Raw genomic sequence first — 16,268 nt, 5'->3', positions numbered from 1 at the left:
GAAGACAGGGGCAGGAATGCCCAGAAGCAGCACCAGAGGGTCTTCAGCTCCCCGACACATTCACCCTTCCCACTTTCTTAAGGTCAGAAAATTAATGAGAAAACTCACTTTGCAAACAAAAGATTACTGCTGAAATAAGGAGATGATGATTATTATTTATTTTGCCAGTCATTAAAGTTTCATTTCCAGGAAAAGGAACAAAAATAAATTTACTCAAACTTTAAATGCCTTTGAGTTTTGCCTTCAGCTTAAAAATGTACCTTAATGTACAACACTGTAACTGGGAGGCTCTTTAGGTTTCATAAAAGTTAAAGGAAGTTTTAGTAAAGAGGAGAGAGTGGAACTGTTAGAAAGAAAACTCTGGACTGCACTTTCCAACCTGGGAACTTTTCCTCACCTAGGAACACAGAATCAACACAGGTGCCGATTTTACACAAAGAACAGAGGGTGGGAAAGGATGACGCCTGGACGTTTTGAACGAAGGTTCTCTCGGACCGTATGGGTGTGTGACAGTCACCCACCAAGCACAATTAGCACAGCTTCACTTTTCGGTTTCAACCAGGTGGTGTTCCGCGCCCCCTCCCAGAATAGGAGGAAGGTTTTTGAGCAGTGATTTCTTAGAAAAGTTGAGATTTTGTGTCAGAAGCTACACAGGAATAACTGGCTAGTCCAGGGCCTTGGAAAAAAGCTTGGTTTCTAGGCTACCTCCAGCTTTGCCCCTGAACCTAGGAAATGTACTAAAATAATTTTTTCCAGGTAATTTTATTTTCTTCTGTATACTTGACTGTAATATCAAAAAAATTTAAATGAACAGTTTGCTTTAACACACTGAACAAAGTTTGTAATTAGCCAGAAATGTCTACGCAAATTTTTTAAAGAACCCTTTGAAATATATCCCCACTAAGAATGTACTATATTCACCTGACACCAGTCAGAATGGCCATTATTAAAAAAATCTAATACAAACAATAAATGCCACAGAGGGTGTGGAGAAAAGGGAACCCTCCTACACTGCTGGGGGGAACGTAAAAGGATACAGCCACTGAGAAGAAGAGAATGGAAGTTCGTTAAAAAACTAAAAACAGAACTACCACTATGATTCAGCAATCCCACTCCTGGACATATCTGGAGAAAATAATTCTGAAGATACCCTAATATTCGCTGCAGCACTGCTTACAATAACCAGGGCATGGAAGGAACCTACATGTCCACCAACAGAGGAATGGATACAGGTGTGGTACATATATACACAATGGAATATTACTCAGCCATAAAAAAGAATGAAACCCTACCATCTGCAGCGACATGGATGGACCCAGAAATTGCCATACTGAGTGAAGACAGAAAGACAAACACAAACATCATGATATCACTTTCACATGGAATCTAAAAACACGGTACAAATGAGCTTATCTACAAAACAGAAAGTTAGATATAAAAAACAAACCTATGGTTACCTGAGGGTAGGGAGGAGGAGGGATAAATTGGGGAACTGGGCCTGACATATACACACTGCTATATACAAAGCTGATAACTAGTAAGGACCTACTGCTAGCACAGGGAGCTCTACGCCACACTCGACAATGGCCTACACGGGAAAAGAATATCAAAAACCGGATCTATGTGTATGTATAAATGATTCACTGTGTTATATACCTGAAACACAATATTGTAAATCAACTATATTTCAGTAAATATTTTCTTTAAAATGTACTATTTGTTTAGGTGAATTGTCAGAAAAGACCTTCTAGGCAAGACTAAGTCGAAAGAAGGCCAAGAGCTAGAAGGAAAAAAGCAAGGGGGTGTGAAGAGAATATAAAGCAATAAAATCTGCAACTAGAAAGTCAATTATCAGAGACTCTAAGGAGAACCCTCCTGCAGTGTTGGTGGGAACGACAATTTGTGCACACATGATGAAAAACAGTATGGAGGTTCCTTACGAAACAAAAACCAGAGTCACTGTATGATCCAGCAATCCTACTTCTGAGCATGGATCCAAAAGAGACAAAAACTCTAATTCAAAAAGGCACATGCACTCCAGTGTTCACAGCACTACTTACAATACCCAAGACATGGAAACGACCCCAGTGCCCACCAATGTGTTAGTTACTAAGCCATAAAGAAGAATGAACTACTATCATTTAAGATTATCATACTAAGTGGAGTCAGTCAGAAAGAGAAAAACAAATATTAAGTTAATTATCATTTAAATGTGTAATCTAAAAATAGATGAATCTACATACAAAATCAAAACAGACCACAGACATAGAAACCAAGCTTATTATCAAAGGAGAGGGGAAATGTGGGATAAGTTACGAGTGTGGAATTAACAGAAACAAACTACAACACATTAAACAGACGAGAAACATGGGTTTACTGTGTAACATGGAGGGCTACTGGATATCTTGTAATAAACTAGAGTGGAAAGTCATCGGGAGCACATATACACGCTGGAATCACTTTGCTGCACACCTGAAACTAACACAACGGTGTAAGTCAACAATACCTCAATTAAAAAAAAAAAGGTGCAACTACAAAACACTAAAATAAAAATTAAAGACAAAGACTCTAAGAGACAGTGAAGATTTTTGCTATCTATAAGATGGGCAACATGATCTGTAATGTTTTTTATAGGTGATGGACACTACATTTTCGGAGAGGAATGTTCACGTACCACTGTTCTTTGTTTGTTTGGCAAAAACACACGGATAGTGTTGCTTGTCTTAGAAGGGTCCGTAAGTTTGCCATCATCTGATGCCCGACGCTGATAGCCAAATTGCTGAACTATTGTAGGGGAGATGCAGCTGGTGCCATCAAACACCGTGTCTTTGAATCCAAAACCATTGCTGATCGTCTTCCAGGCCCCCTGTATGTGCTCCATTGATGCAGCTTACACAACACTTCAACCTAGTAAAAAAAATAATAATAATTCTTGAGTAAAATTAATTAGCTCAACAATATAATATACAGAGTAACTGTGAAAACAATAGTATGTGGGGTTTTTTGTAGGTGACGTATTCTGCTTAAATACATTATTCAGAAAACTTCTATTATAGTATATTTCCATAGAATATTTCAGACAACTCAAAAATGAACACGATGAGGACTAGAGATCAAAAGACTCATCAACGGTTATACAACCAGGTAAAAGCCAACGTGGAACATGAGCCTAGGTCTCCTGACTTCTAGTCTAACGCATTTTCAATCCCACTTTTTCTTTTGTTATTGTATATTAAGCACAACTAGCTTTGAATATTAGTAACACATTAGTACTATGAGAAATACAAAAAAAAGTGTAAGCCATAATTTTCTGCCTTTGAAGAAGAAAAAGAAATTAGTTTTTGTAAGATGTTAGACACTTTATATATAAATTATCTCATTTAATCTATAATAAGGACCCAGAAAGATTTTAAATACCTTCCTCCAACCATGCTTTAATTTTTAAACAAATGAGGCAGAGGAAAACAATGCTACTTGCCCAAGAATATCCAGGTTGATAGGTAAAACAACCAGATTCTACATCTGTTTATATTTAAAGTACATGAACTTTCCAACATAACATTCGTTGGAGTTCAGTTTTAGTACAGAAACAAAGCTTACAAACAGATGCAAACAGAGACAGTAACCTAACAAAAAATAATCAAATGTTTTAATAGGACAACAAGAAAACCGCAGCTGAAGTCCACAGACAGTCACACAATGAGAGTAAGAGATCCTCTGCAGTGAGGACGTGCAACGTCCTGGCGCCGACTGGGAGTCAGCAAGCATGCGGAAGTGACAGGTGGTCCACAGCCACACCACCCTGAAGGCGATCGATCTTGGCAGAAGTGAGAGGTGCTTCCACCTTCACACAACAGTGAGGTCGACAGGGAACCCATCCTTCTCAAGCCTTCCTCCTTCAGAAAGTTGTTTTATCTTATAATCAGCAGTAGTTACCATTTACTAGATGCCTACTATCTAGTATGAGAATGAGTATACGCTGCATACACCCCATTCATATCATCCACTGTGATCCTTAGGGGGATACTCTAGGTGGAAATGACATCCATTTCACTCTACCTGGCAGAAATGGGATTCAGATCCAGGCAGCTCTATCTGATTCCAGAGTCCTTACCTTGTCATACGTAACACTGACACTTGAAATCATTTAGTCAGAGCTAAAATGGCCCAGAGTTAAAGATCATTTAATCGAAACGTCTTGCTCTGAACCAGAAGCTTCTGTCTGCACATCCACTATGTGGTAAGCTCTTTCTCACCTCACATGCCTGAATCCAGAGGGGACGATAGACACTAACTATTCTGAGCTGACAGCTGAGGAAGCTAGAGAAGTTTAGAGACAGGATCACTATCTGGCATCACTCTCACAAAGTCTTGGCACAACTTTTTGGAGGAGAATATGGTTTAAAAAAAAAAAAACTATTAAAAATGTGAAATGTTCTCAAAGACTAACTTGGTAATTCAATATTGCCCTCGGAATTTATCCTACAGAAGTATAAGGCAAGGCCTTCTCTGATGCTCCTGTGGTTAAGATTCTGCACTGCCAATGCAGGGGGCATGGGTTCGATCCCTGGTTGGGGAACTAAGATCCCACATGTCGCATGGCACAGTCAAAAAAAAAGATAATATGTATAAGCACCTTCACTACAGTGTTGTTCATTTCCTTGAAAAACTGTGGAAAAGACCAAATACTTAACAACAGAGAATTAAACAAATCATGTTAATTCCCATGTGACAAATAAAGTTGCTCTGTATGTGCAGAGATAGAAAAAGCTACCCACAAGACAAAATGAAAAATGTAGTCTGAACCTCTTTCATACTAATCTAGAAAGGAGAAAAATCTAAAATCATTTTTTTAAAGGTGAGAAAATCTCAAATAATAAACAATGTGCCAATAACTATTTTAGCAGGATGGTTCGGAAATTTTTACTTTATATACATCTACTTTTTGCTTTTTATATTTTACTACTACACTAGAAGCCTATTTTATTTGTGTAAAGGGGAAGGGCAGGACAAGATCCTACAGCCTTCAAGGGGCAGGACCATAACACATTGCCTCCCATTTCTTTCTGACACCACCCAAGCTCCAACACATTCCTAATTCTATTACCATGAGGTCACTTTTTAGGGGCATCTACAGCTTCTTTTCCCTAGACCTTTTTTCCCCAACTAAAGAGGAAGACTTATCTGAGCATCTCAGTAGCCTGAAAAGGTGTGGCTCACATAATCGACAGGTACAGAGCAGCAGATTAATCTTAAAAACGCATCTCATCATTTCCCTCCCCTGTTTAAGACTCAGAATAAAAGCTAAACTGCCAAGCCACGCTTCACATCTCAGTACTTTTGAACTTTCTGTTCCCTTCACCTGGAAAGCCAAAACCTCCAGAAACAACCAAGCTGTCCTTTTCAGATCATTAAGGTCTTTACTTAAAATATCATTTAGAGACACTTTCTCCACCCTAACCTTAAGACTCCACCGCCCTACCCCCATCAAATAACCCAGTCTTACTTTCTTCATCCCACTTACCACTTACGCTCACTGTTTACAGATTTTGGTCAGTACCTCCCACCCTTTTTGCTCCATGCCAATCTTGCCAGTACCTCCTGCCAATCATGTTCACTACTGTATTCTTAGTCCTTAATACAGTACCTGGATCACAAAAGCACTCAAATATTTATTAAATGAATTCAGTTAGGAACCAGAATAATGCTGCAAAAAATATATTTTAAAAGAAAAGACCTGTCAAGAACTAGTAAATGAATTAAATCTCCATCTGGTAGTACATCTTTTAAAAAATATACCTATTATTCAGCAAAAGACAAACTGCAATAAACTGCATTCTATATTATAATCTATTGGCTAAAGAACCCACTTACAAGACTTAACTGCAGCCTAAATTCAAGATCATAGTTATTTTATGATAAATTCTGTGTCCTACTGTAGGCACTTAGAAAATAACAGTGCTGGTACTTAGTAGGAACACATTACAATAACTTAATAAAAACTGACAAAAGCAAATCCACTCTAATTCTCAACTTTTTGATTATTTATCATTCATAACTTTGAAGTTTCCATGTCTATATCAAGACCATTTACAGGCTAAGAAGCATGCTAAAGCAGTGCCTTTTTCATGCCACTCACAGAAAATGATGAATCCTAATTGTAGGGCATGCTGAGATAAGCAGACAAGCCCAGAAAAGCCAAGGGCCCTATCAGCTGCCCCAGTACTGACCTCTGTATCACAGGAAGCTGTAAGCCAAAGTATCCCGTAATCAATTAACGAGAAAGGATACACATCTAAAAACAAGAACAAAGAAGCTTCTAAAAAACCATATAGCAGCCAACATACTTCAATATTAAATGGAGACATTCAGAAACTCCACTGATACCACCCCCAAATGTAAAAGTATGCATAATGTAAAATATAAATCTACTTTCTAATACTGTGATCTCTCCCTCTCAAATTGACCAACATTTGGTCAGTATCTGTTGACCAAATGCTCTAAGTTAAAATATATATGTATACACACCCACACATATCCTCCTGAAGATATAATAAAATTAGACAGTCCAAAATAGAAATCTACTTCTGATAGTAAAAGGTCTTTCACAGTTCCCAAGAAAAGTTTCAAAACAAACACATTCTCTTATGAATAGAAAAATTCATTATATCAGAAAGTGAAATCGCTCAGTTAAGTCCGACTCTTTGCGACCCCAAGGACAGTAGCCTACCAGGCTCCTCCGTCCATGGAATTTTCCAGGCAAGAGTACTGGAGTGGGTTGCCATTTCCTTAACCGGGGGATCTTCCCAATCCAGGGATCGAACCCGGGTCACCCACACTGCAGAGGCAGGCGCTTTACCATCTGAGCCACCAATAATTTAAAACAAGACATATATACTTCCCTACAACACAAGAATATAATAAGAGGATTATCAGTCCTAACATAAGAAGAACTCCTGAAAATTAATAAGAAAATTTTCAAACTTTAATTATGGAGTATTTCATATTTTCATATTTAAGTAGAAAAACTACTGGACATTATTGCTAAAACTGTAAATTATTCATCCATAAGATGGTTCCAGGGCTTCCCTGGTGGGTCAAATGGCAAAGAATCTGCTTGCAATGCAGAGAAAGTGTTAGTCGCTCAGCCGTTACAACCCCATGGACTGTAGCCCACCAAGCTCCCCTGTCCATGGGATTCTTCAGGCAAGAAATACTGAAGTAAGTTGCTATTCCTTTCTCCAGGGGAACTTTCCCATCCAGGCATTGAACCCAAATCTCCTGCATTGCAGGCAGATTCTTTATCGTCTGAGCCACCAGGGAAGAGGCCCGGGTTTAATACCTGGGTCGAGAAGATCCCCTGGAGGAGGGCATGGTAAACTCACTTCAGTATTCCTGCCTAGGAAATCCCATGGACAGAGAAGCCTGGTGGGCTACAGTCCATGGGGTCGCAGAGAGTCAGACACGACTGAGTGGCTAACACTTTCACACTTCTCAAGATGGGGCCAATGACATCATCTTTTAAAAAATACTTCCAAGACTACATGTGCTGTGTAATATCAAAAGTAAATCAAACATTTTTAAAAAGAAGTTTAAAATGTTCATAAAGTATTTCTTGGTATTTATCCAACCTTTTCAATCCTTACATAAAAGTGTATTGTGTAAAAGAGGATTGTTCAGTAAGCCATTTGAAGATAACTTTGGAAACAAAAAGTTGATATGGAACCTAATTTTAAAAGCTCTTTTCTGTCCCATGATTAAAAAATAACTTTTTAGATAACTCTCTTCACAAAGTAGTAGCTTTATTATGACAAAAGACCCCTGATTGTAAACACACTTGTGTTTATATATATACATATAGTGAGACAGCCTAAGAATTTGTATTCGACAAGCTAAACACTGATCTTTTACCAGAAAGGACCCAGCATATTCACAATCTCACTTACTATGATAGTAAACTGCTATAAATTTAGGAAGCCTACAATTTACTTAACATGAATTCTAGCCTATTCTAGAACATTCTAGAACAGGCTAGGCTCAACGGGTCTCCTTCTGCATTCATACCCCTTCTCCTCCAGTCATCCCATTACAGAGCACCACAGAAATCAAAAAACCTAGATCCTACTCTACTCTGCTTCCTCCGTGACTCTTCCATTAAAGATTTGCCAAAATGGGCTTACCCCCAAATTCAGTCTCTGAAACACACCACAGGGGTGGACATTTTATGGGAAAAAAAAAAGGGGGGGGGGACAATTAATTGATTAATAGGTATCACAGCTTTCCTGAGTCACTTACTCTATATCTGTCAATCATTAGTTGATCAAAATTTCCCTAAATCTATTACTTCTAGCATAATATCTGAGGCTGACAACCTCCATAGGTTCACCAAAAAGTTTGCCTTGCATTGACTTCATGCTTCATCTGTCACACTGGAATTTGAAGGTTTTGTAGTCTAAACTCTTTTTATTTTTTTTTTTTCAGTTCTACCACTTTATTGCTACCAACCCATCTCCCTCCACCCTCGTGCACACATGCTCAGTCACGTAACCCCATGGACTGCAGCCCGCCAGGCTCCTCTGTCCATCGACTTTTCCAAGCAAGAATACTGGAGTGTGGGTTGCCATTTCCTTCTCCATAAACTCTTTTTAAAGCTGAATCTTTCTATTTCAAAATGTTTGCTTTTACTATCATAGTTCACTTGTCATAATCATTCAACCTCACTTATTCTCTGCATGAATATTCTTTTAGAAAGTTAGAGAATGACATCTATCCTATATCTAAGTTAAAAAGTGGTTTAGAAATTCTAATAGTACTGAGTTTCGTAGGCGGTGGTTCAGTCGCTAAATCATGTCCAACTCTTTTGACTCCATGGACTGCACAGCCCTCTGTCCCAGGCTCCTCTGTCCATGGAATTCTCCAGGCAAGAATACTGGACTGGGTAGCCACTTCCTTCTCCAGGGGATTTTCCTGATCCAGGGACTGATCAGGCAGATTTCAGGCAGATTCTTTACCATCTGAGGCACCAGGGAGTTGGGGAGCAAACAAAAGAGCCACACTAGAAAGCACACTGCCCTGAATACGCAGCGAGGGGGCTTAAGGAAGCATCTAAGGCCAAACCCCCGAATCATCTGCGCAGTTCTATCTTGAGATCCATTTCAACTGCCTTCTCTGGGCCCTTCTGATTGGTACAGTAGTGCCTCATCTTAGAAAGCTTCGCGTTCTGCAGTTTCAGTTACTCGTCTGAAAATATTAAATAGAAAAGTTCAGAATGAATAATTCCTAAGCTTTAAGAGCTTTTTGAGCTCTTAAAGCCTTTCAGAGCTTTTTGATTTCTAAGTAGTGTAATGAAAGCTCACACCAATTCACTCCCTCCTGCCGGGATGTGAACCACCCCTCTGTCCAGCACACCCACACTACATATTCTACCTGCTCTGTAGTCCTTTAGGAGTCTTCTGGGTTACCAGGTGGGCTGTCGCGGTATGGCAGTGCATGTTATTTTACTTAACAATGGCCAAAAGTGCAAGAGCTGTGATGCTGGCAATTCGAATATTCTCTTACTGTGCCTAACTTATAAATTAAACTTTATCACACGTATGTATGTATAGGATAAAACAGTACAAGAGTTCCAAACCATCTGTAGTTTCAGACACCCATGGGGGAGTGGGGGGCAGACACTTAAGAAAGTATCCTTCACCGGTAAGGGGGGATGATTAAATAATTAAATAGTATCCATTATGCTTCAAACAAGGACAGAATAAATACCTTCTTAATAGCCAGCTTCTTCAAGGAAGACTTCCAAAACTCAAGTCTCTTTCTCTCCTGACTGTAACTCAGCACTTTTTCACACTGTGGAGTGTGACCCATAAGTGTTCAGAATATCATTTTCATGAGTTATGACCAGCTTTCTCAAGTAAGGTAAAGCAGAGTGTATCCACATAGCAGAATTAAGTGTTATTTTGAGAAATCTCTGACTCAGGTACACACACATCATAAAATGTATTCCTTAGTAGAGATCACTACTAAGTCTGAAAACTACTGGTGTAATTATAAAGCTCAGAATCCCTACCAGAGCATTCACTGAGTTCTCAAGTGCATTTATCCACACAGAATATATCTTCTTGTACTTGAATGATCAATTTTTTTAAGGATCCATGCAGTCTTAGATTGTCTTAGTTTTACCAATGAACTTTCTCCATGTGTCTGCTAATTCCACCTTATGTTATATACTAAAATAATCATTTCTGCTAATTCACTTGATTCTTCCAGTTTTCATGTATTTCACTGCCAAGCAGACTCAAAGAAATTCAGTATACTAAGCTTTCATTCTTTTCTCAGGTTCCATTAGTTATTTTGTGAGCTTATTTATCATTCTCATAAATGACAGAATGATTTCCGTTCGTTTCCAAGTCAAACCATTCAATATCAAAGTAATCCAAGTCTATGCCCCAACCACTAATGCTGAAGAAGCTGAAGCTGACCGGTTGGTTCTATGAAGACCTACAAGACCTTCTAGAAGTAACACCAAATAAAGAGGTCCTTTTCATTATAGGGGACTGGAATGCAAAAGTAGGAAGTCAAGCGATACCTGGAGTAACAGCAAGTTTGGCCTTGGACCACAGAATGAAGCAGGGCAAAGGCTAACAGAGTTTTGCGAAGAGAATACACTGATTATAGCAAACACCTTCTTCCAACAACACAGGAGATGACTCTACACATTGACATCACTAGATGGTCAATACCAAAAGCAGATTCATTATATTCTTTGAGATCTAAGATGGAGCAAAGTCAGCAAAAAGAAGACCAGGAGCTTGACTATGGCTCAGATCATGAACACGTCATTGCAAAATTCAGACTTGAATAAAGTAGGGAAAATCCACTAGGTCATTCAGATATGACCTAAGTCAAATCCCTTATGAGCCATACAGTAGAGGTGACAAACAGACTCAAGAGATTAGATCTGACAGAGGTGCTGAAGAACTATGGATGGAGGTTTGTAAAACTGTACAGGAGGCAGTGATCAAGACCATCCCCAAGAAAAAGAAATCCAAGAAGGCAAAATGGTTGTCTGAGGAGGCCTTACAAATAGCTGAGAAAAGATGAGAAGTGAAAGGCAAAGGAGAAAAGGAAAGATATACCCATCTGAACACAGAGTTCCAGAGAATAGCAAGGAGAGATAAGAAAGCCTTCTAAAGTGAACAAAGCAAAGAAACAGAGAAAAACAATAGAAAGGGAAAGACTAGAGATCTCATCAAGAAAACTAGAGATACCAAGGGAATATTTCATGCAAAGATGAGCACAATAAAGGACAGAAATGGTATGGACCTAACAGAAGCAGAAAATATTAAGAAGAGGTGGCAAGAATACACAGAAAAACTATACAAAAAAACGTTTTAATGACCTGGATAACCACGATGGTGTGATCGCTAGAGCCAGACATCCTGGAGTACAAAGTCAAGTGGGCCTTAGGAAGCATCACTACAAACAAACCTAGTGGAGGTGGTGGAATTCCAGTTGAGCTATTTCAAATCCTAAAAGATGATGCTGTGAAAGTGCTGCATTCAATATGCCAGCAAATCCGGAAAACTCAGCAGTGGCCACAGGACTGGAAAAGGTCAGTTTCATCACAATCCCAAAGGGCAATACCAAAGAATATTCAAACTATAGCACAACTGCACTCATTTCACATACTAGCAAGGTAATGCTCAAAATCCTCCAAGCTAGGCTCCAACAGTACATGAACCAAAAACTTTCAGATGTACAAACTATATTTAGAAAAGGCAGAGGAACCAGAGATCAAATTGCCAACATCTGCTGGATCATAGAAAAAGCAAGGAAATGCCAGGAAAACATCTACTTTTGCTCCACTGACTTTGCTAAAGCCTCCGACTGTGTGGATCACAACAAACTGTGGAAAATTCTTCAAGAGATGGGAATACCAGACCACCTGACCTGCCTCCTTAGTAATCTGTATGCAGGTCAAGAAGGAACAGTTAGAACCAGACATGGAGCAACAGACTGGTTCCAAATTGGGAAGGAGAACGTCAAGGCTGTACATTGTCACCTTGCTTATTTAACTTATATGCAGAGTACATCATGGGAAACGCCAGGCTGGCTGAAGCACAAGCTAGAATCAACACTGCTGGGAGAAATATCAATAACCTCAGATACGCAGATGGTACCACCCTTATGGAAGACAGCAAAGAAGAACTAAAGAGCCCCTTGATGAGGGTGAAAGAGGAGAGTGAAAAGGCCAGCTTAAAATTCAACATTCAAAAAAAACCAAGATCATGGCATCCAGTCCCATTACTTCATGGCAAATAGAAGGGAAAAAAATGGGAATGATGACAGACTATTTTACTGGGCTCCAAAATCACTCAGGACGGTGACTGCAGCCATGAAATTAAAAGACGTTTGCTTCTTGGAAGAAAAGCTATGATCAACCTAGACAGCGTATTAAGAAGCAGAGACATTATTTTGCCAACAAAGGCCCACAGAGTCAAAGCTATGGTTTTTCCGGTAGTCATGTACGAATGTGAGAGTTGGCCCATAAAGAAGACCAAGTACCATAGAATTGATGCTTTCGAACTATGGTGCTGGAGAAGACTCTTGAGAGTCCCTTGGACAGCAAGGAGATCAAACCAGTCCATCCTAAAGGAATCAACCCTGAATATTCACTGGAAGGACTGATGCTGAAGCTGAAGCTCCAATACTTTGGCCACCTGATGCGAAGAGCTGACTCACTGGAAAAAGACATTGATGTTGGGAAAGATTGAGGGCAGGAGGAAAAGGGGTTGACAGAGGATGAGATGGTTGGTTGGACAGCATCATTGAGTTGATGGACATGAGTTTGAGCCATACACAACTAAGCAACTGAACAATGAACATTTATCATTCAAATTTACTGTGACAATATCTACTGTAGTGGATTCACTGACAGTAACTTGAGACCATTCTCTAACACTGATTAGGCTACATGGCTCACTAACTTTTAAATACTATGACAGTTTTAAGGCATGGAACTTATACACCCATGGGTCTCACATGATGAAGTCTCATTTAAATATATATGTATATATATTTGTCTATTTGGTTGTGCCAAGTCTTAAGTTTTCAGCATGCCAAATCTTTTTTTTCCCCAGTTGCAGCATGTGGGATCTTAGTTCCCTGACTAGGAATCGAACTCTGGTCCCTTGCATTGTGAGTATGATGTCTTAACCACTGGACCACCAGGGAAGTCCCTATGAAGTCTCATTTACGAAATTAGTTTACTCCATGTTGAAGCTGCAATCTTTCTTTCTCTCTCAAAATGGCCCTTCTTCTCTACCATCTCATTTATCACTTCTTATAAGGATTGCTGTTGCTGTAAGGTCTTCTGTTTCCTATTCTTTTCTGCTTTTAAAGGAAATACCAAATAAGACTGTGGAGTTAAATCTATTTCACTGAACTTAATGCAGATTCCACTCCCAATTTAAGTCCTTCTCCAAAGTGGACATGAGAAAGATTATCCTCACTCAGAGTCTTGTAATTTTTTTTTTTAACCTTCTCTTCTGGAGAGTTCCAGAGATCAAGTGTCTGGATAGAAAGCATGAGAACCTCAAAACATACAAAGTAGGCTTCGGGAAGTCTTTGAAGGCAGCCCCTATGTAGAAAAATTCTACATGCCTCTACTGAGCTTTGGGTTCCTTGTGATGTCCTTCAGGTAAAACTCTTCCCATAAAACCCCCTTTCTTTGCTTCCTATTCATGAAGAATTTACCACTCTCTCCTGTTTTTTTAATATTGATATTATTCACATGTATGCTATTAATAGCCCTTCCCTAATTATTTCCATGTCTGCATCCCTATTTGACTATAAGCTCCTTGAGGACAGAGTACACACATGCCTCTTTGTTTTCTTTTCCCCAGAACTTACTACTAGCACAACATGTGACTCAAAGGAGTTATTCAACCAAGACTTCAAATCAATGTGAGGGCTGTTGCAGAATCCACAACATAGTAAACATTTAGAGTTATGTAAATTATTAAGGGAAAGGGCTATTTTTAGTACGTAATATAAAATTATAACCACAAGCAAGCATCCATGAAAAATTCAAATACTTAACAAAGACTAGTTATCTGAACAGTAACAATATTGGTTTGTTCTCTATTTTGACACCTGCCAAAACTGACTAGGAAACAAGATATATTCACCAAAAATGAATTTCTTAAAATTCTGTACCAACTATACAGCAAGAATGATAACATTAGCTAACTGCTACTGAGTTCTTTACATTTCAGTATGTACAATACTACTGAGTACAGACTACAACATGCAGAGTAATACTGAATTTTTCACATTTCATTATGTAAGTATCAGTTCTTTAAATACAAGGATATAAGGAAATTGTAAGACCAAGAAAGTTAAATAAAACTGTCCAAGGTTTACACAGTAAGATAGAGAGCCAAGATTACTGACAGAATATCTAAGGTCAAAAGCACTCACAAGTTCTGCCAGAGCTTTATCACACCATCACTCTTTATTCTTCAGGCAGATAAGATCAATGCATTTGTGTGGCAGGCTGTTGCTCAGATGAAGTGCCAGATTTCAACACTGTGGCTGCCTGCTCTAGCTTCCTGCTACTGGCTCCTTCCTTCTCCTCTGATCATTTGTTTTTATTACATTTTTATTTAAAATATGATATAATTAAATTTGGGGAGGGGCATAAAAAAGGAAAGTTACCCATAACCTTATTCATCCTAACAAAACATTTTTGGATACCATCTCCTAATATTAGAAGCATGATACATGGATATCTGTTCAGAACTACTTCCACCTTTTATTAGCTGTGTGGCCTTTTGCCAAATTACTTAATTTCCCCCATACCAATTTTTTCACTCAGTCATATTACGGAGCAACTATTATGTACCTGACACTGTTTTACTCTAGATGCCTGAGTTAACTCAGTGAAATTAGAGACAAAGAACCTTGATCTCCAGAGAAGCGGATCTCCTAGAGGACACACACAAAACAAAGTAAGTTATATAACATGATAGCAGGTGATAAGTGCTGGGGGAAGGGAGACAAGTTGCAATGTATATAATGAGGTCAGAGTCGGTCTCACTGAGGAGGTGAAGAGCTGAGTGCGGAAGTCAGGAGTTTGACTTGCAAGCAGCTAGGGGGACAGTCAAGGCAGAAGGAGCAGCTAGTGAAAACCCTCAAGGAGGAGTGTCCCGTGCCCAAGGAACAGCAAAGATCATGAGCTCAGTGAAGTGGGAGTACAGCTGGGGGAGGGGCGATGCGGTCAACCTGGGTCACCACTGGAAGGACCCTGCCTCTTACTGAGGGAAATGGGAAGCCACTGAAAGGTTTTGAGCAGAGAAGACTCACGACCTAAGGTCTTAAAAGGACTAGTCCAGTTGCTACACTGTAAATAAACTACATGTGCAGTAGACATCCAACTATGAAGTTCAGAAGATGTCTGTGCTGAAGGATTAACCATGGTTCAATGGCTGTGCCTGACGCTGATATTGCTGTGGTTTCTGCCTTACCAAGGCCACTCAGCTCAGAGAGTGGCAGAAAATGAGCCTGTGCCTCAGTGTGCCGTGAACACAGACAGAACAGGCTGAAGGAAGGCGTCCTCCTAAATCCCAGGAAGTGGGCAGTCCTGGGAGCTGAGCTACAGACTGTCACTACTTAGCAATGCTCTCTTTGGGGCTAACTGTGGCCTCAATCCTTATCCATACATGTACCTACGCCTAACTGCAGTCTCAATCCAAACACCGTTACATTATTCTCCTTCCAACTTTAAGTATTTGATAGTTGTCTGTCTAATCATACCCCATTGTGTTGCATGTAATTCATCCTTAACCTATTCTTAAGTCACATATTTTTTTCAGCGCTAAAAGTCTCTGAAACCAGAACATATGCTAAAAACAATGCTATGCCTTACTTGTCCCAACAGAGAGCCTGAAAAGAATACCATCAGGTATGTATGTATTTTGCTTAATAACCTAGGTATGAGATACTAGGTCAAAAGGTAAGAATTATGGATGAATGCTGCTACTGTCACAATTTTAATATTTTAAAATTGGTCTGGGACGAATTTTTGTCTTTAAGATAAGCTTATTTTCTGAAGCAACTGGTGGCTATTTTCTCTGATCTTTTTTACCGCAGGGTGTGGGGGGGGGGGTGGCAGGCGGGGGGTGGGCAGGGAGGTAGGGGGTTAGGGTAGGTTTAACCCGGAAAGGGAGGGTTGTGCTATTTCATTTTCTTAGAAGTGACAAAGACTT

At 39.4% G+C, this 16,268-nt stretch overlaps 1 protein-coding gene across 1 annotated transcript in view; it reads right to left on the bottom strand.

The window, feature by feature from the left end:
* The window catches only part of RAF1 (Raf-1 proto-oncogene, serine/threonine kinase), a 72,001-nt gene that overhangs the window by 26,764 nt on the left and 28,969 nt on the right, over positions 1-16,268 (bottom strand). The window contains exon 2 of the mRNA XM_061128903.1: positions 2,675-2,907. Within this exon, the coding sequence (XP_060984886.1) occupies positions 2,675-2,881 (207 nt within the window). The 5' untranslated portion in view covers positions 2,882-2,907. The remainder of the gene's footprint in view (positions 1-2,674; positions 2,908-16,268) is intronic.

Source organism: Dama dama, chromosome 24 (genome assembly GCF_033118175.1).
Source record: "Dama dama isolate Ldn47 chromosome 24, ASM3311817v1, whole genome shotgun sequence".
Classification (NCBI taxonomy): Eukaryota; Metazoa; Chordata; class Mammalia; order Artiodactyla; family Cervidae; genus Dama; species Dama dama.
This window is presented reverse-complemented; position numbering and strand designations above follow the sequence as displayed.